General features: G+C 42.6%; 2 protein-coding genes and 2 long non-coding RNA genes across 5 annotated transcripts; 1 reads left to right on the forward strand and 3 right to left on the reverse strand.

The window, feature by feature from the left end:
* Nucleotides 1-6,075: 6,075 nt before the first annotated feature.
* LOC108080308 (ankyrin repeat and SAM domain-containing protein 1A) lies at nucleotides 6,076-15,821 on the forward strand. 2 transcript variants are annotated; one of them, XM_070286763.1, is made up of 13 exons: nucleotides 7,803-8,097; nucleotides 8,160-8,370; nucleotides 8,437-9,328; nucleotides 9,575-9,893; nucleotides 9,973-10,445; nucleotides 10,501-10,729; nucleotides 11,267-12,278; nucleotides 12,342-12,553; nucleotides 12,618-12,911; nucleotides 12,968-13,130; nucleotides 13,207-13,368; nucleotides 13,429-13,560; nucleotides 13,624-15,821. In XM_070286763.1, the coding sequence occupies exons 3-13, from the start codon at nucleotides 8,449-8,451 to the stop codon at nucleotides 13,765-13,767; spliced, it is 4,020 nt and encodes a 1,339-aa protein (XP_070142864.1). In that variant the 5' UTR covers nucleotides 7,803-8,097; nucleotides 8,160-8,370; nucleotides 8,437-8,448; the 3' UTR covers nucleotides 13,768-15,821. The 2 variants fall into 2 exon arrangements, with proteins under 2 accessions (XP_017030476.1, XP_070142864.1); XM_017174987.3 differs by lacking the exons at nucleotides 7,803-8,097; nucleotides 8,160-8,370 and adding an exon at nucleotides 6,076-6,547 and having other exon boundaries at nucleotides 13,624-15,820.
* Nucleotides 15,822-17,084: 1,263 nt separating this feature from the next.
* On the reverse strand, nucleotides 17,085-17,576 carry LOC138928888 (uncharacterized). The gene is made up of 2 exons (XR_011445298.1): nucleotides 17,362-17,576; nucleotides 17,085-17,309 (listed from the first exon to the last, which is right to left on the reverse strand). It is a non-coding gene; the product is annotated as an uncharacterized lncRNA (long non-coding RNA).
* A 195-nt stretch (nucleotides 17,577-17,771) lies between these two features.
* LOC108080245 (uncharacterized) lies at nucleotides 17,772-18,897 on the reverse strand. Its single transcript, XR_011445297.1, has 3 exons — nucleotides 18,740-18,897; nucleotides 17,841-18,688; nucleotides 17,772-17,786 (listed from the first exon to the last, which is right to left on the reverse strand). It is a non-coding gene; the product is annotated as an uncharacterized lncRNA (long non-coding RNA).
* A 790-nt stretch (nucleotides 18,898-19,687) lies between these two features.
* LOC108080283 (kappaPI-stichotoxin-Shd2a-like) lies at nucleotides 19,688-20,204 on the reverse strand. The gene is made up of 2 exons (XM_017174951.3): nucleotides 20,058-20,204; nucleotides 19,688-20,003 (listed from the first exon to the last, which is right to left on the reverse strand). Exons 1-2 carry the CDS (start codon nucleotides 20,173-20,175, stop codon nucleotides 19,762-19,764), a joined length of 360 nt encoding a protein of 119 aa, XP_017030440.1. The 5' UTR covers nucleotides 20,176-20,204; the 3' UTR covers nucleotides 19,688-19,761.
* Nucleotides 20,205-24,520: the final 4,316 nt, after the last annotated feature.

A 24,520-nucleotide genomic window follows, 5' to 3' on the forward strand; every position in this document is an offset into this window, starting at 1 on the left:
CCCCGTGGACCCAGCCATCCTCCATGCTTCACTGGACAATCATAATAATCACAGCCGGCTGCAGTAGCAGGAAAAGCAGCAACAAAAGCTACTTACTATGTCTACGTCAAGGCGATATGCAACTGATAAAAGAAAAACTGTGTAGAAAATATATACAAAAAATGAGAGACAAACCAAGCTGGCGAAATACCCTAAAGCTTGTAGTGGGTATATCGCAACATGAGGCTTGGCTTGACTTTAGCAAGATAAATTGATTAGGGGAAAGCCAAAGAGGGAAGTATACCTCACTTTCTAGGTTTTTAGGTTTATTGCTCAAGAGACAAGTTTTTAAAAAAAAACTCTAATATATTTCCCAAATTAAATAAAAATATTAAACTAAATTTAATTATTTCTAAGATCTTCCATAAGATCGTTTATTGGTAGCTTTGCCACCAAGAGCATCCCATCTTCGTTGGACATCCTTAATCTGCAGATTTTTTCCATTGCATTGATTGTTTTCTTTGTTGGAGCTGCCGCCATCGTCGCTCCCGCTCCTCAGCCCCCATTCCCCCTCCCCATCCCCTTCCGTGGCCAGCAAGCAGGAAAATTGACAATTGCGCACCTGCTTCATTTTCCTCTGCGGCTGCCGCTGAACGGCAAGCGGTCAACAACAATGCCACTGCCAATGCCGCGGCATCGTCTGGTTAATGGCATTTAACGGTCACCAAAATGCCCGCTGTGTAGCAGTAAACTTTCCCAAAAAAATAGCAAGAAAAAAAACCAATAATAATAATAGAAAAATAGCAGAAAAAATCGACAAAAGAAAAACTATATATTTATGTGGCCATCGAATATGCTGGTTTATGGATAATTTTAATACGGATACACGCCGAATGGGTATTCAGAGTTACATTGTAGCCCCCGACAATTTGCATAATGCTAGGGATATATCCCTGGACCGGCATAAATATTTCATAAATTGCATAAACCGCGCATTTGCTCTAATTGTATGCTAATTCGGCCATGCCCCAAATAAATCAAAGCCAGTTGAGTGAGTTATGAGTGCGGATTTTGTGGCTGGGCCGCGCTTGACTGTGGCTTGGCCTGGCTCTTTTTTTTTTTTGGCTACCAGCTGCTGGTCGGCATCCTTTGTTAAGAGGATCGGGATCGGTCCTAATTAAAAACTGCTTATGGAGCCTATCAAATGGCCATCATTGGGCCAATTAAGCTGCTGCTGGCCAACGGGAAAAATATACGAAATGAACCTGACCGCGAGATCAATGAGTTGTTGATGAAGTTGTTTTGATAACAACAACGTTCAAGTCCCGGCCCTGCCTTAGAAAACGTGCGCAATTTATCTAAATCAGTGCACCGAAAGAGAGCTCTCCCCCTTTCTCCATTTGGCCACATGACAATTGGCATGGTATCTAAGACTAGCTATTGCACTGAAAGAAATTATAATAATTTCATGGGGATTTGTAATGTAATATATCGATCACTAAGCTTCTTTAGATAACTGATACTTCTGAAAAGAAACAAATAACTAATTAATGTTCATACTTAATTGCTACTTATATACGACTTAAACTTTATTTATTTTTAATAATTTTGATCAGCTCTTCGCTCTGTGTAACCCCAGATCCCCAGTTGGGCTCTGCTGACCAAGATAACCATCATAAATGCATTGAAATGTCATTGCCAAGCTGTGCTATCAGTCGAAGCTACCAAAAACGGCGATGGCCAGGCGGTGGCGATAATAACCAGAAGGTTGGTAATCCCAAATCGATGGGCACGGCCTCGGACTCCTCGTACCGTTACCCTTTATGCAATTACAAGTACGTGCAATTGCATCCAAGCTTAATTAGAGCCACATACATTGCAGTGCAGAGGCAGAGGCAGAGGCAGGGCCTGGGCCAGGAAAAGAAAAAGAAGGAGCCAGAAGGCTGGCAGCGAGCACTTGACTGCTCCGCTGACTGACTGATGATTATTTATCACCGTCGTGAGTCGTGCGACAATGACACGAGATAGCCCCGAGTGGAGTTGGCCCAAGAGCCAGCAGCATCGTTAGCAACATTTTGTCTGCCACCAGTGACTGACACAGAGGCTGCCCCTTACCAAAGAAGTCTGTGGACAGTTGGCCAACAGAGAGACAGACAAGCAGACTGGCCGGGCACTCAATCTTTCAATTTGAGCCGCACTTCAATCAGTTCGCCTCAGTTCAGGTCGGTTCAGCGTCATCATTTTGGGGCTGACGTTCTGTGAGAACGAAATTAGTTTCCAATCAGAAGAAGCGCACAGTGGACTGAAAGTACAGGGAAAGAGTAAGATTTTTGAAGCTTAAAACTAATTCCATTATATGAAATACAACCAACAATACCACATTTCATAGTTGAAACAATTAGGCCAAATTTGTTGTAAAACCATGTGAAGGCCAATAAAAACATTCGTAGGTTAATGGTAAATTACCTGGGGGCAGCCAATGACCCCTCCCTCAGTCATATAAAGATATTGCCAGTGGGAGGAGCGTTGCGCTTTATTAGGGCATACCTAATCCCCGATTTACAACCAATTTGTTCTATGCGGAAGTTGTTCGTACAGCGCCAACGACAACGACAACGAGTCGCGTAGTCAATGCAGCGGAACTAAACCATTAACGCCTCAAAATCGCACAAAACTCGTACATTCTAATGACTTTATCATGAGCAATGCGGGGCAGATACCACTCCGCAGCCCCGGAGTCATAAGTTGTTACAGTTGATGTGGCTGCCGCCGCTGCTGCACCCACCGAAATAGTGACGTCAGGGTGCGGCGTAGTCATCGGCGGCTCTGGGCCTTTCAAGTGTGCAGTTAACTGAAATGAATACCGGGCCAAATCCACATCCACATCTACAGGCAAATCCACAACCGAACCCATGCCGAGATCAGGGCACATGACAGTATATCAGTTGACGTTTCTCGGCTGGCGTTGACAATTATTTATGGTAATAAACAGTTCCGCTGGAGCCCGGCACTCTGCTCTTCTATCGCAGATACTAAATCCCCAGATCCGAGATCCCAGATCCAAAAATATTCGCATTTCGAAGCCCACATAATGCGCCCCTCTAATTGCTGCAAAGTCGATGTGTTACAATAACCATAAAACGTTGTGATTTCCACAATTAGAACTATATCGCCGACAACGAGGAAAATAATATACCAACATGCATTCGGCCAGGGGGGTTACGGAGAGGTGCGCACGTGAACAATTCACAATTTGTAAGGCAACCGAAGTTCGGTTTCATTGTCAGGCAGCCAAACAGCGAATAAATGGCAAAACAAATGGCCGGTGTCTCATTAATGCCACACAATGGTGGCAGCCAACGGCGTCCAAAATATGCAACATTCATCAATCACACAGCAAGCGAGCGGTGCTGACCTAAGCCGATATATACACGGAGAGAAAATGTGCGAAAATTGGAAGAGCATTAATGAAATTAATGAAATATTCTTTCACATTTGGGTTAGAACTATATCGAACTATATCGGTTGAATTAGAAAATTAGACTAAACGTTTATTTTACAAATTTAAGTCTTTTCCTTAAATGTATCCATGAAAAAACACAAAATAATATTAAAAATTACGTAAATATACATCAGCTTAAACAAATATATTAGAAACCTCTTATGTAAAATGTTTTCCAAGTGTAAACTGAACGGAACGTGCCGCACTCTGCTGGCCATTCTGCTGGAATGGGAATGAGTTCACGCGCTGCACTTGAGGTCGAAAATGGACACTGGACGGACAACTGGCGGACTGACGCTGTGCGGATTGATTTGCTTGGCGCATTTTCAAGTCAATTACACATATTTGTGGCATTTGCGGCAATTGAGTATGAAAACTCATGCGGTGGTGGGTCGTTCGACCAGTCGTAGGTGTTGGCCGTCTGTCTATTTTATTTGTTTGCGGCTCGATTTGTTTGCCAGTGTGCGAATGTGGCATGCCACAACATGGCAAAGGCGAAACGACGAGAAACAGCTTTTGGCAACAACAACAACTCGCCGCATGTGTCCGCCCACAAAATAGAGTTGGAATCGCTGAGGTTGGGGCTGACCAAGTGAGTCACGTTGGCAGTCAAGTCGAGCGGACCATAACTCATGTCTCCAGTCCCAGTCCCAGTCTCCCTACATTGCACAACCCTGGCTGGGAAAGCGGTCACCAAAGGGTTAAGCACATGGGTGTCTTATCAAAAACAGCTGATGGGAGGCAAGCTTCGGTCAGTGATACGCACGCTAAGCTTTGGCCCACAACAAGAGTGTGATAAGAAAGCTCCACACGGCGCATGCGTAATATTTGTGGGGAGAGAGTTAAGTGATAAAAGAGAGAGAGAAAATGCTGCGAAAGCTCAGTAACAACAACAAGTGAGAGGTGGAAAAAAGGGCTCTCCAAACACTTACTCATATTTTGTTTACCCTAGTACATGAGTAGTTTCAATTGTTTTATTTTTTTTACGAGTTTGCTGGTTTGCCGGGAAAGCCTCTAGGTGAGAAATTTCATTTGGAAACTTTTATGGGAAGTGCAAAATATGAGTAACTAACTATGGGAACTACTGAAATTTCATTATAGGAAAGTTGTAGCATTGTAATTAGGGACAAACAAATTAAATAATGTGTTTCATTCGTTGTTTTTACATGCCACAAACAATAATGAATACTTTTTATTTTTAACTAAGAATTCTCTTATTATATAAAATAAAAAATTTAATAAATGTGAATAAAATAGGTTAATGAAAAATATTTGCACTTTTTCAGCCAAGACAAAATAGTTCACATATGACTTCTTATAACCAACATTTGTTTTACAATTATCTCTAAGTTCCGTTGATTATAAATTTCTCTAATTTATAAATATTAACTTTAGTGTTTGAGTTCTTTTAACAAGTGCTTAAATATATGTTAATAAACCCATTATCACACTTATCTAATCGGTTCTGTTTACTCGTGTGTAAACACCCCTAATCGCAGCGATCTACGATCTGCGAGGGATATAACCCAGATGCAAGCCCACCTATTTGTCGGTGCATTCCTTGCACGGATCATTAATCACCTGATCGAGCCGATCGGTAACTCAATCCGCTGCATTTCAAAGATAGAACGCATACTTATTTATTTATGTTATATGGTATGCGCCTGGCAACAAAGGCGTGTTTCCCTTGCAGCATTCTTGGACAATGATTGCCACTATTTTTAATTCAGTTTGCTCTTCAGAGAGAGAGAAATGTTACACAGAGATGAATATTTAGTCTATTCATAATGAGATGGGTTGATATTCGACTTTTAGCCTTGGGCTTCTGAATGGTGAATTAATTAACAGAATAATAAGCTGCAATTACATTCAATGTTCCAATTGGGAAAACAAATTTTGATGTTGTGTACACATAAAAAATAAACAAAAATATTAAGAAAAAAACAAAACAAAAAAAAACATCTACAATCATTTTTGCGCTACAAGAGACTTATATGTTTCTGCAAAATAATGTTTCATTTTATATATATTTTTTATAGAAATTATATTTATTTTTCTTTAAAAAATGAGATAGTCCTAGAATTGTTTTTAGAAAATACTAACATTACTATTTAACAAGGGTACTTAAATAAATAAACAATTGCTCAAATAATATTATATTGTTTTTATTGAATAAAATAGTTTTTTTTATAGGAAAATACTAGTTTTATATCCGGAATTTAAAACAAGTAAATTTAAATAAAAATTGTATTTTTCATTTTCAATTTGTACGATGGCCTTCAGCAAAAAACCCGAGTGCATTGCTCCCCATTATTTCTCTCCGTGCAGATACTCTCCTCTTCTGACTGTGCGTCTGTCAGTTTCGCACATGAAAATACGTAAACAAAGGCGTATTATCGTATCGTTCCGATAAACAACAAACAAAAATGTACTTGTTCTCTCGACGGCACTCTCTTTCCCTGCCCATTTTCCCCACTTCTCTCCACGAATTTTCTCCGCTCTCTCGCCCGCATTGTGAGAAGCAAAACAATCAAGTGAAAGCGCCGAGCAAAGCCAAAACGTATTGTACTGAAGCTCGTCGTAAACAGAGACAAAATCGGAGAAAACTTTCGTCGGATACAGAGCCCACAGCCCAGCAAGGGCCCAAGAGCAAAGTGCACGGCGCACGGCGGAGAGAGAGTGCGAGTACGAGTATCGGGAATTATTACGGAACTACGAGTAGCGCAGACCCCGGGGCCCCAAATCCATCAGTCAGTCGCATGCGAGAGACGTCGTCGGTCGGAGTGAAAAAGCGGAATCGGATACGGAATCCCCAAACTCAATCTCAAACTGAATCTCAATCTGAATCTGAATCGGAGTCGCGGTCTCGAGCGGTGCGGTGGGAAAATGCGCTGGATGACAGACAGGGAAGATGTGCGATGTTAACGCCAGCGAGATGCCACATAAATCGCCGCGAAGCCCAATGAGATTTATTCAATCAACGAAGAAAGTCCGCCCACCAACGGAAGTACTATATTTATAAAGTCGAGAAGCGTTCAGCACATCCCAAATAAACTAAGCGAAAAGGTAAAAGCGAAAAGTTGTGCTGTTGTAGAAAATGTATCTGCGATTGTGTGTATTTATATATGTATATACATACATATATGGGAGTTCACACGTACACGTATGTACGTACACGCCTTTTAAGTGCACTAAGCAAAGTGCCAATAACAAATGTGCGAACCCCGTATTCTGGCCCGTTTTGAAAAGGGAAACCCCAGACGGGCAATGATTTGCCAGACAAAATGGTAGTTGGACAAAGTGGTAGTGGCGTGCATGCACAGGAGCCCACTCGTTTTTGGCCAGCCTGGGCTTAGGGTCAACATCCTTTGACCCAATTATGGGTTAGGAACTGCACAATCTCTGCTGCCAATTGGCAATGTGGCGTCTGCTTTTGTTGTTGTTTCTGGTGTCAAGCCGTTTATAATGTGCCTCAATTTCCGTTGCCATTCTTTGGGCCTGGCCTAAACGCATCCCCAGCGATGCCCCCCGAAGCTCCGCTCCTCTTTTCTTTCCTCACTGCTGACACGCCTCAGAGTTTTGCAAGCGAAAAATTATGAATAGCTTGGCGGTTAAGGGGTGGACGTGTAGTTTGGGGAAAGGACTCTGGGGGTTAAGGAGTGAAGGCGGGAGCGGGGGCCAATGGTGGTGGGCGCGGCAGAGCAGGCGCACTCCTTGCAACTCTCTCGCGAACCAGCTCGCTCTATGTCTCTCTCTCCCTGAAGCTCACTCCTTCCGAAGGATGTGCCTGTGCCTAACCTACCTTTTGTCGGATTTTGTAGTATGTCATGTAGTATCATAAACGATGTGTATGAGTGTACGAGTGTGTGTGGGTGTTTGTAAAACGTCGGCGAGCGAGTGTGTGTAAGCAGGTGATTATCTGTTGCCGCCGTGTATTTATCTCATTGAAGCATTGAAATGTGGCAGGCAGCACGCTTCCAGACGCCTGCAACGTGCGTTATCATTCCGAATTTCAAAACCCTTGAAGTCGTCGGTACCATGGGCCCAAAAGGGGATCCCAAATGAGTCACTAAACTGCATAGCCAACTGATCATTCAACAAGTGTATGATTTTTTTAAGTTATCACATTTCACATGTGGCGACAAATTGTTAATTATTCACTGATGATAATTATTGGTTTATAAATAAAAGAAAACACTTGAGTGTTCATTTCGTAATTAACTCATTTCTGTAACTCCAATAATAATAACAAATGTATGAGTCAAGATATTATTGTCTTTAGTTTCTGTTCAAATTTCCATTTTTATTAAGAAGTCAGTTCCACGGTGCCTGGGGAAATATCAAAGATACTCGAAGATATTCCAGCGCGTGAAAAGCACTTCATCAGGGCCAGAGCTCCTCTCGACACCTTCGCTGCTCCACCTCGCACCGCTCCTTCTTTTCAACCCACCAGAGCCTGCCTGCCTCCTTGTCTTATTGTGCAATTTTTTTAATGGCAAAACCCCCCTCTTGCCGATTGAGAGCTTGGCGCCGAGGGGTGGCAATGGGCGTAAGGGTGGCCTAAATGGAAAGACGGGCTAAAAGTCATTAGGGCTAAGAGGAGAAAAGGCGACCAGGCAAGCCACAAAGCCGAAGGCGTTTTAATGAAGCACACTTGACAGTCATAATTCATTTGCAGCAAATCAACTCAGGGCTGGCAGACAGACAAGCCCCATCCTTTTCTGGATGCTTGTCGTACAGCGATTAGGAGTGCAAGGAAGTCCATTAATGGGAATCCATTACCGAACGGGGAAAAAAGAATTTGCTAAGGGCCAGAAAGGACTACACTTGATAGGGCTTCATAAAATAATGTATTTTGAAAAGCAATAATAATTTTAACACTGTCTAGGGTATTAAAAGCAATCATAAACTCTGGCAAACAATTAAATTAAAATTCATTTTTCTTTTGCTTTAAGCTTCTTTCCACCATGGGCAAGGATCAGGAGTTCCTGGAGGCTGCGCGCAATGGCAACATCTCGCACATCGAGAAGGTTCTCACCCAAAAGGCCAAGAGGGCAGGACCTCTGGCCAGCTTACGACGCGGCACTGGCGTAAATGTCCAGGACAGTGGCGGCTACTCGGCCTTGCACCATGCCTGTCTCAATGGACACGAGGAGATTGTGCGACTTCTACTGGCCCATGAGGCCTCACCGAATCTGCCAGACTCCCGGGGATCGTCGCCACTCCACCTGGCTGCCTGGGCGGGTGAGACAGAGATTGTGAGGTTGCTTCTCACGCATCCATATCGACCGGCGAGCGCCAACCTGCAGACCATTGAGCAGGAGACGCCACTGCATTGTGCCGCCCAGCATGGACACACGGGGGCGTTGGCTCTGCTCCTAAACCATGATGCGGACCCTAATATGCGTAATTCCAAGGGCGAAACACCGCTGGACTTGGCCGCCCAGTATGGACGTTTGCAGGCGGTTCAAATGCTAATCCGCGCCCATCCAGAATTAATAGCTCACCTGGGCTCAGAGGTAGTGGAACGGGGAACACCGTCACCCTCGTCACCGGCCTCGCCCTGCAGGACCATTTTTCCACACACCTGTTTGCACCTGGCCAGTCGTAATGGCCACAAGAGCGTCGTCGAGGTACTATTATCCGCCGGGGTCAGTGTCAATCTCCTGACTCCCTCGGGCACAGCTCTGCACGAAGCAGCGCTCTGTGGCAAGGAGAACGTGGTGAGAACACTTTTGAAGGCCGGAATCGATCTGGCGGCCACCGACAACGAGGGACGCACTGCTCTAGATATTCTGCGAGAATTTCCACCGCATGTCACCAAACATATTGTGGCTGTGATCAACAGTGCGTATGCGTAATCTATGATTAATTTACACTAGTTTCCTTTATGATTCAATCCTTTTTATTACACATTTCCCTATTTTCTATTTCTGTTGATTAACCGCACTTTATTACTCTTACTTGTGGGGATTACAATTGTGCAGTTTTAATTTAATATTTTAACTTAGTTTTTCATATTTTAAAGATTGAATATATATTTTAACATAAATCTAAATAATTTAATTATTTATCGATATAATTCCCCCGCAGACTTCCGTAATCAAATGGACACCGATGAGGGCGATGAGGTGATCTACAGGCAGCACTCTGGCCCGCCCAATTCGGCACGTGGCCAGAACAAGCATCACTCGCAGCAGCAACAGAGCCACAGCAACCACTATCACTTCAACTCCAACAATCACTTGCTGAACCACTCGCACTCCATGCAGCAATCCGGATATAGCAAACAGCGCCTGAGTGCCGGAAATGGAGGTCACTATAATGGGGGAAAGTCCCTGGATAGTGCTCTGCAGCCGGAGGATCGCTTTTACCAGGACCTCAACGCACACTCACCGCTGCACAGTCAAAAGTATGTATTGACAATATAAATATTTAAACTATTTTTTCTTTAAATTCTTTGTCTAATTGTTCTTATTTCTTTTTTTTAGTGACATGGGTGGTGGCTACAGTGTAAGCCCCTCATCTTCGCTTAGCAGCTTTGAGCCAGCTTCGGTATCGCCTCGTTCCCGCTGCTCCACCGGCGGCATTGGGCAGCCCATGCAGATGAGTACCTTTGCCCCGGCCGGACCACCCAAGAAACCGCCACGACGCAATCTCTCCGTTTCCCCCACACATGCTGGTCCCGGTGGGCAGCAGTTTAGCTACAGCTCCCCCTCCAGCCAAAGCCAAAGTCAGAGTCATGGTCATGGTCATGGTCATGGTCAGGGTCAAGGCCAGCAGCAGCTTCGACGCCAGCCGCCCAGCGATAGTCCGTACTCGCACCAGAGCCACGGTAGTGTGGGGGGCATGAGCTTTGACGAGACCCAGCTGCGAGAGCGACAGAGGAGCGATCGCTTGTATGCCAGCGCCAGGCAGAGCACCCGTTCCGCCATAGCCGGCGGAATGAGTCTCAGTTCAAGCAGTAAGAACTAGATATTTTTTTATAATTTAAACTTTTCTAAGAGTTGTTTCCTTAGATGACATGCTGGATCGGCAGTGCAGTAGCTCGGAGCTGAACAGCGAGACGAGTGTGCCCAATTCCAGCGGAGAATCACCGGCTCCGGCCACCAACTCCATGAAACGACCAATTCCCGCTCCTCGCAGTGCAACAACCAAGCTGTCCAAGGAGCTCTTGAAGTCAGCGGAAAACGCCACCCTCAAGTCGTATAATCCTAATCGCAAACTCAAGCGAAATCGAAACAGCAGGTGAGCAACGTTTATAAAATAAAATAGGATTGGAATCAATAGTCGCCATATAAAAATATTCGCTATAAAAACTTTGTTTGCTGCCTTAAAACCGAAATTGCTTCTTACCTAACAGTTCGGTAGTGGCTATAAAAATATTTATTATGTTCCATAAAATGTGGTGTACTTTAAATTGGTAAATACAAAAAAGTAATAACGAAAATAAAACCAGCTGGATGACCCGAAACACCATGTAGATTTAATTATGCTCGTTGCTTAACTGCGGTAAGCAGCTATAACTTGGTTTATATTTATGGAAAATTACATAAAAAAACTATATAGTAAAGATTAATCGATATTCCTTAAGCTTTTCATTAAGAAATAAATTGAAAACCGCAAAAAATAAAAATACTTTAAACCAGAACCAGAGGTCATTCTTAAAGTATCCAACATTAAAATTGGTGTAAAAAATGTAATTGGCTTTTACACTAGGCCTAGAAGTTCACTTTATATAAACTAAATATTGTATATTAATATATATTAATCGCCCATTTTCAGCGGTGCAAATGCGGCCAACAAATCCAACGGCGGCGAGGAAAACTGTGAGCCCAAGCAGCAGATACCCAGCAGTCCCACTCATTACAAGCAACCACCGACGCCCGACCATCCGCCGCCCAGCTCTAGCCAGGCAGAGCGGACAATCCATGAGCGGATCAGGCCTCTCAGCCAGGAGTATAAGCGTCGATCCGCCTTGCTCCAGCTGCAGGCAGCCCAGCAGCTAATGATTGAGACGGGGTCATCGCCATCAAAGCTACTACCTACGCTGAGTACGCCCGGATACGACTACGATGACACCGTGACAGTGGTGCCCCGCTGCCCGGCTCCTTCCTCCGGTTCCCTGAGCTCCAGCATCTCATGCTCGGATCACAGCCTCTCGCATTCCACGGACTACGTGGAGGAGTTCGTGAGCGACGTGCCCTTTGCAGGTTTGCTTAAGGGAGCCTCCCAGCTTAAAGAGCAGTGCGAAGTGCAGGTGAAAATAGAGGAGGAGGTTAATCCGCAACAGCAGCAGCAGAGTATTCCCCGGGTGCGTCCGCCCATTCCTAACAAGCCCACGGTGCCGGAGAGAAAGTTCGTCAAGCCGCCAACGACGCCGACCAATCAACAGCAGCTGCAACCCGTGGAGGCCAATGGCAATGCTGCCACTGAGACAGCCATCAAACCTCCAAGATCCCCTTCAAAATCTCCCACGAAATCCTCTTTAAAATCGCCAGCTAAGTCTCCGGCAAAATCCCCTGGAAGCGGTCACTCGGCAGCCCGCAATTCCATAAATCTTTTGAGTCCCTTTAATGCGGAGGAGGCACGCAAGAAGATCTCTGAGATTATTGAGAACTTTGGCAGCGGAATCCTCAACACTAGCATCACACCCACCCACGACATCGAGCTGGACTTCGAGGACATGGAGGTGCCCAACGAGCGACGGGAACTGGCCACGCGCCTCCGTGCTGCGGGATTGCTTCACCTGGAGAGGATGCTCTTCGAGAACGGCTACGATAACTACAAATTTGTGGTGGGTTTCGGAATGAATTTATAGGGTTCTCAAGAAGCTAATGTCAGAGTCCTTTTCCTTTAGCACAATGTCTTTGAAGAGCCGGATATTCCACTGCTCCACATTCCCGAGCGAGATGCTCCCAAGCTGTTGCGCTTTGTCCAGAGCCTGCCGCCGGCGGAGTTCCTGCCGCAGGTGCCGCCCAAGACGCAGCAGGAGAACAAGCAGCTGGGAGTCACCTCCTTGCAGCAGTGGCTTCACAGCATTGCCCTTCCCGAGTACCTAGAATTCTTTAAGTAAGTTTTATACAAATTATAAATAAAATACTTTGTTATTTTATTTTATAATTTATGTTTGCAGCAAACATTTGTACAATACCATTGAGAGCGTGTGCGGGGTGTGGGATGTGGAGCTGCAGACGGTGCTGGAGATCAACAAGCTGGGTCATCGCAGACGCATCCTGCAGTCGCTAGCCTACATCCGCCAGATGCGTGACAGCGACTCCAAGTCGCTGAAGACGCCGCTGGGCGAGAACAACGAAACCAATCAGCTGGCAACTAACGGCAATGGAACGGTGAAGGAGGTGGTGGCACCACGAAATCCCGCAAATCCTGTTCAGCACCGCAACTCCATCACGGGCTATCGCAAGAGCAGGTGAGATATATATATGATTTATAATATTTATAATATCTAATAAATGAACTCTTAAGACCTGCACCGCCACCACCTGCTCCGCCGGCGAGAAAGACAGCTGCTCTCCAAATACGAGCTCCCTCAGAGCTGCTCCTGGGCCTGCCGGCCAATCTAAGGACCACCGAATGGCGTCACTCGGCGCAGACTTTGCTCAATGAGCACATCAATTACGAGGTTCAGGTGAGGGGATTTATCATTGTTTACATTTAAAGAATTTATTCTAAATTCTTCTATTTTGTTTCTTTGCCCACAACAGTACCTCGGCTCAACGGTTGTGAAAGAACTACGTGGCACAGAGTCCACCAAGAAGTCCATACAAAAGCTGAAATCCTCAGCGGAAAGTGAGGCTAAATCGGGCTCAGCACTCTCGCTGTCCATTTGCCATCGCGGGGTGGAGTTTATTGATGTGAACAGTAAGGTAGGTCACCAAGATTATAGACTTTGAAATCTTATCTAACAGATTTTATAACCCTTACAGCGCACTATCTGCGAGCATGAGATACAGAACATCAATTGCGCCTGCCAGGATTCCGAGGATCTGCGGCACTTTGCCTACATCACCAAGGAACAGGATCTGCACTACTGTCATGTCTTCCTGGTCCAAAGCACAGTGAGTACTATGCCCAGGATGCGGCCAGGGAACATGGTAATGAGATCTTTTCATATTCCGCAGAATCTGGCCAGCGAGATTATCCTGACTCTTGGCCAAGCCTTCGAGGTGGCCTATCAGCTGGCGCTGCGAGACGGGATCTCCAATACGCCAGCCCTGGTCCTGGATAATGGAATGCTGCAGGGCGAGTACTGTGGAGGGAAATAGAGTGAGGACCTGGCCGCGGTTCAGGCCCCAGGAGAGCAACTACCACCGGCGATAGCACCGCCGGCGCCACTCAGGCCAGGTCACAGTCTCAGTCACAATCTCGGTCGCAGTCACAGTCGGAGTCGCAGCCTCTGCGCCAAACTATTATGCCTCAGCAACTACGGGGCTATGTTCAAGTTGTAGTTAGACGAAGGACTTTTTCTAGGGCAACTAGTAGTTTGTAGGCCTCGCGCATTTGACTTTTATACGAAGGGAATGGGTTTTTGTATTTATTTAACTATTTGAATGGCCAAAGATCAACTACAAAATGAAACGAACAAAAAGACTCACACAATCAACAAAAGGCACAATTTTTTCCAATTAAGAGAAATGCACCAACAACCAATGAAGGCTTTTTTAGAGCTTCGTTACTTCCAGAAATAACCGAAAGCTATCCTTTCAAATCGAGTTTATAATTGAATTGAACATTTTGCAAGGAAGAATTATCATTAGACCATTTTGCAGGGCAGCGATTGCCTCTCAAACTCGAAAACATATTAAAATATTGCATTTACGTGGGGCGGGTAAAAACAATAATTAATGAAAATGTTTTAGCAAATTTTTAACTCATAGACAAGGGAAAGGAAAATCACGTTTGGCAAAGGAGCAAAAAAATTAAAAAATATTGGCTTATTATACAATTTTATTGATGTTGAACGCTGCATGTTTCATATAGGGCAAGGATTGAATTGAGATAAAAGCAATGCTAAATCATATCCCGCATTCGTACAGATCTATAACCTATTGGCTAATCACATTTACTACATATTATATACATATATACATACGACTAACTCCAATATTGATATGTATGCGTGTTGTTATATAATTTTTAATTGACTATTTAAGCGAATCGAATCAAATCAAAGGACAGACAACGCATCAAGTTATAAGCAAGTTGTTGCTTACAAAATCGTAAAAATCAATTGATTACATCGAGCTGATGATGAGTCGGCTGCATTTTATATGTATATGCTTTTGGGGAATATTTTACGAATTTTTAAGAGAACTTTTAACTAGTCCCTTAGTTGTTACGTAAGCATTTATCAAAAATCACTTGTGTATTTGCATTTACTCGATGGTAAATGTTTTCTTATTTAATTTAAGGCCAGGCCTTGTTGTTGTTAAAACCATTCGTTTGACTTGGTTTACCTAATACCACATATTTTACTCTCAATTAAGACCCTTCTCTATCGATGTATGCAAACGCTTTAAATGTTAGCCTGCTTGTGGTACAACGGATTCCATTAAGTACCTACCTACTCAATACAAATCGAAGATAAATACCAAATAAACTCATCTTAATCCAATACGATTCTCTGGGCAGCAGTTTGTTATGCCATAGACACGCACACGGTAAATAAATCAATTTTATTAAGCTATGTATACAACAAAGTCGTACTCAACCAGCCTAGCCCATAACTAATGAAATTTAACAAAACCAATATATATACACAACAAATTGATAAATTCCAAATTTTTAAGTGTTTAGGATCCGAAGAATGAAAATTATAATTGCAATGGAATGGAAAACCGAAAAAGTGACAGAAAATACTAAATAAATACATAATTAACAGGCCTCATTTTAAACGCCTCGTGGATGTCAATTAAGGCCGACTTTCCCACAGGCCAAGTCCGTGGATCTCGGGATCTGAAGATCTTGACCACAGAAAGAGAGAGAGAGAGATGGCCGCGATCAGTTACACAAAGGCAAACGCGTAAATGCGAATTTAATGTGAGCCGGTTTGCAGTGCTGCTTGGCGCGTTGTCTTGTTGGTTTTTTATACGGCTAAATGCGTTAACCATTTGATCATGCGAATATTAATTGGCATTGGCGAACGCCGAAGCGCAGCTCGGCCTAATGTTGCTGGCCACAAAAAGCGCATGCGTCAAATGCTGCCAGACATCCGATAGGCCAAGACTCCAATCCAACCAGCCAGAATGACGACGTCTTGAGGCGGCTTCAATGTGAGTAGCGTCTTGCATCGGACATCGTAGAGGTGTCTCTGGGAGAAGTCGTGTTTTTGGCGTGTCACGGTAGGCTTCATTCTAAGCCAAGAGGCATTTAATATAAAAATATATATATCTTATTATATCAAAAATATCAAATAGTTTCATACATCAAAAGTTTAAATATTGAAAATGGACCTTAGACTTTAAAATATGCTCATAACAGAAATAAATCTTCTGAAAATGTTGTAAAAATTATTCTATGTGGATTTCGATATTATAATATGTCGAGCACAAGAGTCTATTGATTAAAAATCGTCTTATATATCGACATTCACGTGAAATCTAGATACAGTATTGATATTTAATTACTTTCCAGCATCCCTACCCTTGACACCTAAAGCAAGAAGCTCTCTCGCTACCTCTTTCTTTCAGAAAATATTCTTAAATATATTACCATTTCTTTAAATTTGAAATTTAAATTTAAAATGTATCTAGATACTCGTATCACGCACTCATCTCTGGGCGGCAGCATTTGATGCTTCGCCTTGCGCTTAACGGTTTAAATTATTGTCTTGCCGTCTCACTCGCTGCAATTTGTGGCGCGCAGCTTATCACAATTTCATTATTATTATTATTACTATAGCTATCGCAATACGTATATATAGTCACCATCAGGACCCCAGCTTCCCTCCTCGCTGCCCCCCCACTAGTCACTGGCCATTTCTCCGTCTGTGCGTTTATTTGTAATTGAAATTGCGTGACTTTATTCTTTGATTTCGCCATTCGACTATTTGCTATTCGCTATTCACCATTCGACATTGGCATTGGCCATTGCGATTGCTATTCTGGTAATGTGCTTTTTGCGTACCATCGTTGAGTCAACCTGTAAACTTGCACATTTTGGCCCCTCATCGGTGATTTATGCCTCTAACGGCGCACAACCAAACCAAGCAACAATAAATACAAAGAAAATAAATATAAAAAAAAAATGAGAGAGAACAACGCATATCTGGCCAACAAACTTTTCAGGCGAGCTTTCATTTCGCTGCTACCAATTCTGTTGGCCTGGCCGAAATGCCAGCAAGCAACGAATATTTGCCCAGCCCTTGACAATCGCAAATTGCCAAGTTCCGCCCCTGCGGGATGTGCGAGTGTGCGAGTGTGTGTGCCCCTCAGTAATTGACCCAAAGCTGGGGAAAAGCTCTTTACTCCCACTGCTTGGCTCGGGGCTTTTCCCGTCTCTGAGCGCCTGCTACGAGTTGTACCAAAAAAACCGCCAGACGCCAACAAAACGCGTGCTCTAAAAAATGGTCAAAACGCGAGCGTTTCAAGTGGGAAAAAAGCTTTGCAAAATCGCTGGCATTTATTAAAAATATTTTCAATCCATCAACTACAAGCCATTTCACAATCTTCCTTGGTAGAAAAGCGGTTTGAATTGCCGCCACACGAAGAGTAGGTAAACATGACACATCTGCGGTCGTGGATTGAATATGCCCACCGTATATGATACCCCTGACAGGTGCCGTAATCCGTCAATTGGTAGCAATCAGCTGCAAGAAATGGTTGAAATATTGTTTGTTCCTAACCACTGAAGGTCCTTACGATTTCTGTAGACAAGAGTAGACGACTGTCCCATCAAAAGAGCCAGCAAAAGGCCAAGAAAAGCGCAGTGTCCTTTCATACTTTACTTTTTCAACTCGTAATTTAAACTGACTTTTAGTAAACCATTTCACTCCGTATTTATACAATTTTTACTCCGTTTTTTTAATTATATTAAACATCTGTTTTGTTTCCCGAAAGTTATTAAAAATACTAATAATAAAAATTTCGATAGGAACGCGGAGGAGCAGTAGCGATCGTTAGTGCATAGCAATACCACACACACTCGAACTCGGTCCAGAACCTATTGCCATTGCCTCCACAACCCGAGTAATCAAACTCAATGCACTTTTTATCGGACGGCCTGAAGGACCACTGCTTATAGTGTCCTTTGCAATCTCCGTACTTGACTAGCCGGTAACAGCGAACTGCAACAAGGATCTTGTCAGAGACCAAAAGTCAGCTTCAAATTAATAACATACAGTCAAGGGCTGTCGCCAAAGTGAGCACAAAGCTCATACAAATGAGAACTAATTTCATTTCTAACTTGGAAGGCCAACTAAAACTGAGAATAGTTTAAGTGGATATTTATACTACCAACTATAATAATTGAAATGTGTTCTTGTACATAAAACTCATTTAAAGTATCATAAACATCCACAAATATTTGTAACTATTTTTAAAGCGCCTTTTCCTTGTAATAAGCTGTTAAAAATGTAAGCTATTTAAGTATTACATCAACTTTTCTACTTATTATTCAAAGGTAATATTTATATTGGACAAACAAAATTGAAATTATTGATTATTCATTCATTTTTATGTATTTAAAATTATTTGTTACTCTCCCAATTACGAGACAAACTTTAACATAAAGATGGCAAGGATTATATTCATCAAAGAGCAAATCAAAGGACACTCATTCCTTGAGTAGAACGTTTTTTATTTCCGCCTCAAGTCGCCTCAATGTTTTTCAAAATATATTTTAGTATAAATATGAGATATTGGAAGCAAGGATTTTATTTAGGGCTAGCAAATTGTAATAAGTTTTGCTAAAAACGAATACGAAACGAGAACTTGTACATTGCACAATTCTACCAATAAAACTCCGAAGGAAACGTTGTCTTTTCTGTCGTTGTCGAAACCGTCGTCGTTGTTGTTTCACTTTTTTCATAGCAACTCCTTTGACACTCAGACTGGGAGTTGAAACGGTTGTTATTGCCGCCACAACCCGAGTAATCAAACCGAAAGCACTTCATTTCGAACTGCGAGTAGGCCCACATTGGATGATATTCATCGCAATCTCCGTAGGACGCTATCCGGTAACAGCGCTCTGCAAGGATCATGTCAGAGACCAATCGCCAACTTCAGGTTAGTAACATACCCGGAAGAGTTTTTGCCGAAGCGAGCACAAAGCTCATACACAGGAGAAAGACTAGTTTCATTTCCAACTTCGAAAGCCAACTAACACTGAGAATCTGTTCTATGGATATTTATACCAATCGCCACTCAAAACAATGGAAATGTGTTTCTGACCATAAAGATATGTGAGGCGAACCAAAGAAAGTAATTACAAATTCATTTAAACTAACAAAAACATTCAGCTATAAGCAACATTTACTTATAATTGTTTATGTTATAAATGAAAACAAAAACAGCTAGTAATATTTTTAAATCGCCTTCACTCGTGGAGTTGCATCATCATCATCAAAGTTATATTTACATGCTTCTTTATTGGACAAATGACCCTTACTTAGAAACATTGTTTTGTGTTTTTAAAGTCATTTTTTGCTCACTGGAATATCATTCTACATCCAAGTTATATGGATTTATACAGGTGTCGATGCATAACTCCTCGTCCATAAAGCGGTTGTGATTGCCGCCACAACCCGAGTAGATATGGATGAAGCATGCGTTGTCGCGTTCTGAATAGGCCCACATCGTGTAATTTTCTTTGCAATTGCCATAGGAGGGCGTCAGAGAACAAAAATCTGCAAGAATCGGGTCACATAGAGATCAACCATCATCAGGTTAATAGCTTACATGGCTCAGCTGTCACCAAAACGAGCACAAAGCTCAGGAAAATTATAAGTACTTTCATCTTAAACTTGAAAAGCCAACTGAAGTTGAGTAAATCAGTTGATTGGTTATTTATACCCTGACCACGTTTCAAAATAATGGCAAGGTGTTTTGGTTTACTATACCTATATGAATATTAAGAATATAATTTACCGCATTATTTCCCTAGAAAATGAAATAACTTTGAGCTTGTTAATGGACAAAACAAAATAACAAAAAATATTTTTGAATCATAAATAAAATCCTTTATCGATTATTTTATAGATTATAAAACACATTTTTATTAAAATTGTGAAGTGAACATTAAGCAGTTTCTTAGAGATTCATTTATTGCGCCGGGTTAGCTGTGTTAGGGAGAACTGCCTTTATGTTAAAGCGTTTTAGGTTTTCAGCCTTCCAATCGAATCTATCGCAGAAGTCTATGCAGGCTTCCTTAGTGTAGAATCGGTTCCGATTGCCGCCGCAGTTGGAATAGGTGAATGTCTGGCACTTGCCATACTGGTTATTAAAGTACCACAGGCTACGGCGTCCCTTGCACTTGCCGTACTCCGGCTTCAAAACGCAGATCTCTGGGGGGAAAATGGTTTATGCTTGAAATCATTTTGGTTTAAAAACAATCAAACCTTTGCGAATTTTTGTTTGCTCGTTCAAATACTGCTCGTGCAGTGTTTCCATATCATCAAAGCTGGAAACGAATGCCAGGAAGAGGACAATTAATACAGCTAAACGCAGGCAAATCATATTTTTGTTCTTCAACTCTCACTTACTGACTGACCAAGAACCCAAGCTCTGTGCTTTATAGTTATCCCAAAGCCAAGCAGGCATAGTAAAAACATCTGAGAATCTGTTTCTATGAGAATTATCTTTTCCACCAACTGTGTGAATTGTGTGATTAGCTGTGGAAAGCGAAAAAACGGGCCCGATTGCTCAATGAGTGTGTAATCGGGGGACAAAAATTATGCGACCGGTTGGCGAGCATGCGAATTCAATTAAATTTCCCAATAAATTACAAGTGCAGAAAGATATGCTCGTACGGCGACGAAAAATGAGTAAAATAATCGCACGCGTTTCCACGACGCTTCAGTTCAAATGCATAAAGTATAAAAATAAAATAAAACTAGCCAAGTTGACTTGTCCGGGCCGAGAGTTTAAACCGGTACTTAGCACCCCGATACGAGATTACGCAAGTGAACACCGAAACATCACCTTACCTCACCTGAGATCGCCCGAGATCGCCTGAGATCGCTTGGAGATCACATCACACATACGCCGTGTGGTGCGTTGCCGTAACGAACATGAAAATGAAAATGAAAATGAAAACATCGGAAAAACGCTCGGCACAACTGAAATTCTAGATCAAGGCCACGCCCGGCTAGGCCCATAAATATAAATTCACATCGATATCAATGCTGACTGAGCGCACACGCAAAATGCGTAAACTAGTTTTTTTTGGCTCCCGGCGGAGAGAGGATTTTGAGGGGAGGGTGCCCGCCGATTCCAGGCAATGCCAGGCAACACGATAAATTGCCAGGCGACTGCATTTTGTCACATTCGGCTATTTTGCATTTGTAAATTACAAGACAAAACACTTAGCAGTCACCTCAGGAGACCGGGACCGGCAGAGCCCAATTACACACGAAAATGTAGTTGACTTTTTTCCTTGTTAAGTGACTAATAAATGCAGTTCAATTTTGTTTAATTATTTTATGGCAGAAACTGGCTAAGTTCAACAGAATTTTGCAGCTAAATCTGTCACATTAATATATATAAAAATGTATCTTTATAAAAATAATAATAATAGACTTTCTTGGAAGTTTGTTTGTGTGAAAAAGCTTTAAGTTCCATCAGAAACTTGCTGAGGTGTTGGTTGAAATTCTAAGCAAACTATTTTTATTGGCAAAGTTATAATAAAAGTAAATACAGAAATTATACATTTTCAGTTGAAAATGCCAAATAAATCAGATATTATTTTCAATGCCAGCTAATAGCGTGTCCCTAGGGTTCTGATTTGAAAGCAAATCGACCATTAAGTTATGGCACAGCATTAACAAAGTGAGCAGCCGCAGTGGCCTTCGCTTTGGCCGGCCTTCTATAAACAAATAATATAAATTATTAATAAATACAGTTAAGTTTAGAGTTCGGCTTGCGGCCATGACAATTTGGCCGGGAAACCAGGGTAAACCTTTAACCGAATTGATTGCACATAATTCGAATTATTTAAATGTGGCATTTGACTCTTTTTTTATCTCGCCACTCTTGGCCGACACTTGGCAATTATGGTCATTTGAGTGACCCTTGGGGCTGCCAAGGCCAGGAAGTTGAAGTCCGAGATGATGGCTTATCGGCCAGGCAAAATCTCTCGCCACTTTATGATTGATGACAGTTGACTTGCCCAGTGCTGTTTTTTTTATTTTGTGGGTCGTACACGCAAATGAACCACATGGAAAATTGTGCAATTATTGCTAATAAAAATGTTTATGAACGTTACCTGTTACCCGATGCCAGCGATGGCAGCGACGATTCCCCATCCTCTTACGTCTGGTGATATGAATCACCATAAATCTAAGAGCGGTATAAATATTTATCGCAATTTTATAATCATCCCCAGCCAGGCCAGGCTGAGACTGGCCGAAAAAAGCTGCCTTTGCGTGAACTGGCGACCAGCCTCCGCGTGAGAATTCCACTCGCATCGAAATAGTAAAATAAGTCTGGCACATGAGTATTTCAACGAGGGAATACCCTTTTGATAAATGGGAAAAATATTTTCAGGGAGTTAAAGATCAGGGTTCTACAGTATGATTCAAACCCCGAATGATCTGACTTTTATATAATATTTAGAATTACAGTTTCATATGATTTAAGCTTAAAAGTTTCCTTAAAATATATTAAAATTGTCTTAAGGAATACCAGACATTCATACTGCAAAATGTAAAGAATGTAAAGAATATACAAAGGAAAATTCTTAAACTAAAAGAGTATTCAACATATCTGACCATAGGCCAAGTTCCTTCAACATTTTATGACAGACCAAGGTTTACCACGGCGATTGCAATGGCTGAGATAGAGAAGAGCCAGAGTAAGAGCCAGCTCTGAAGAGAAGCAAAGAAATATCCGACCGTGCGGGAATTTGGGTTAATTAGCAGGAAGCAGGAGGAGGCCCCACCAGACCCCAATTGCTCCAATAAAGCGGGCACCGGCATAACGCATCGGAATGCCCAAAAACTTGACCTGAAAAGGCAGCGGCAGCAGGGGTCTTGGGCATTGGCATTGGTTATTGGACATTGGATATTGGCGGACATGTCCAGGACGCCCTGGTCGGGTCTCTCGGCTCCGCTCGACGTCATGGTTAATTGGGCATTCAAATGTCAAGTTCAATTTTGGGCCACATTAGTGTTACCTATAAAAGGGCCGTTGGCTGTGCGCTCTGCATAAAATGAGATTTATTGTTGCATTTTTCCATCTGCTGCTGCAGTTGCTCCGGTAGGTAGGTAGCTGCTGGTGGCAATGGTCCAGTGATCTGGGCCTGGCCCAAAAACAATCGCCCTGGCCTCGGCCAGCAGTTGTGGTGGAGGTGCCTTCTATCGTTTTGCCTTTGAATAATTTTCAGTTGGAGGCTCTCGTATAAATTGGAAGATTGTTAGAAAAATGCAAGTAAAATTTGCAAATTGCATTTACATTTTATGTGTGCGCGAGAGTACATACTTTGATTTGATTTAGTTTTATTTTTACAGCCTTTGGCTTAAGTGACACGTTGACATGCCACTTCCGCTTCGGCTAATCGGGCTCAAGTAGGACGGCTTTTTTATCAACACAAAATGAACGAAATAAAAAATGTAAAAAGCTTGCAATTAATTTCAGTTAAATTGCTTGTCTCTTAGCTATTCTAAGTGCAGTTAACTGGACCACCAAAAAAAAAATATAAAAATCAAAATAAAATCAAATAAAGTGGAGAGAAAAATAAACGAAATCTGAAATCTGCGCTGCAGTGGCTGGCTGAGCTTTAAATCATAAAAATTATTTCGGTTGGAGCTGGAGCTGGGGTTGGGGCATAAATCAAACGATAAGTAAATTAAAAGCCATAAATTTGCAATTAAATTTTAATTTGTGCAAATTGATAGCCATCAACGTGCCGAAACTGCCAATAAAAAAATTATGCCAAATAAATCAAGAGCTTAGCGAAAATCGTTGATCCAGAATCTGGCGTGGAAATGCCTGAAAATCAGCTGGAGACAAATTATGGTGTGGTGCACCTTAAGTCCGAGTGCCGGCAATTTCCCAGGCATATGTATATCTCTCCTCCAGCTTTTTGCAATTATGAATCTGCCAGCGTTATCTGGGTAACAGATTCGTCTTGGCCGGGCCAACAATCAAATTGCATTAGCAGGGGATCCCAAGCTCAGTCCCAGTCCCAAGTCCCAGTCCAAGCCATATAAAATGCCCCTGGCTACAACCTACGCATTGTGGCCAATAAACAAAAGTGTGAAGGTCTTCGGTCTCCACTCTCCCGGGGGGGAAAAAGGTGCAACACGAACTGCGTTGACCCTGAGGATCCGAGCATCTGATGTTGCCTGTCGTTGTGCCTGGTCACTGAACATTATTGGATGTGATTAATTATGCTGACATTAATTCGGCTAATAGAAATATATCTCGTTGCGTTGAAAATGATGTTGACGTGATTGTAATTGAAGTTGTTAGTGGTGTTGTTCCTGGTCCTGGTAGTAATGTTGCTGATCCTGCTGCGGCATTTGCTGCGTTGTTGTTGTGCCCGCCGAATGGCTGTTTGCCTTTAACCCGGCTGGAAAATTGCCTTCACCGCTGCGTGCTGTGCAGTTTATTGCAAATTTGTTTGTATTTATGATAATTGATGGGAAGAAATGGTGAAAAGCGCTTATGAAAATCCATTTTGGCAGCGAGCATTAATCAAAACGATAATTGGCGACTGTTGTTCCGCCGTTGTTTGCTTTCACGCCAGCCTCGCATCGCATCGGATAATGATAAAGCCGATTTAACTTTGGAATCAAGAGAGAGCAATTTGGGAAAGTTCTGGTCTGGGGGTCTGGCGGTTTGGCGGTCTGGCGGTCCTGGG

This window comes from Drosophila kikkawai, chromosome 3R (assembly GCF_030179895.1).
Source record: "Drosophila kikkawai strain 14028-0561.14 chromosome 3R, DkikHiC1v2, whole genome shotgun sequence".
In the NCBI taxonomy this organism is placed as follows: domain Eukaryota; kingdom Metazoa; phylum Arthropoda; class Insecta; order Diptera; family Drosophilidae; genus Drosophila; species Drosophila kikkawai.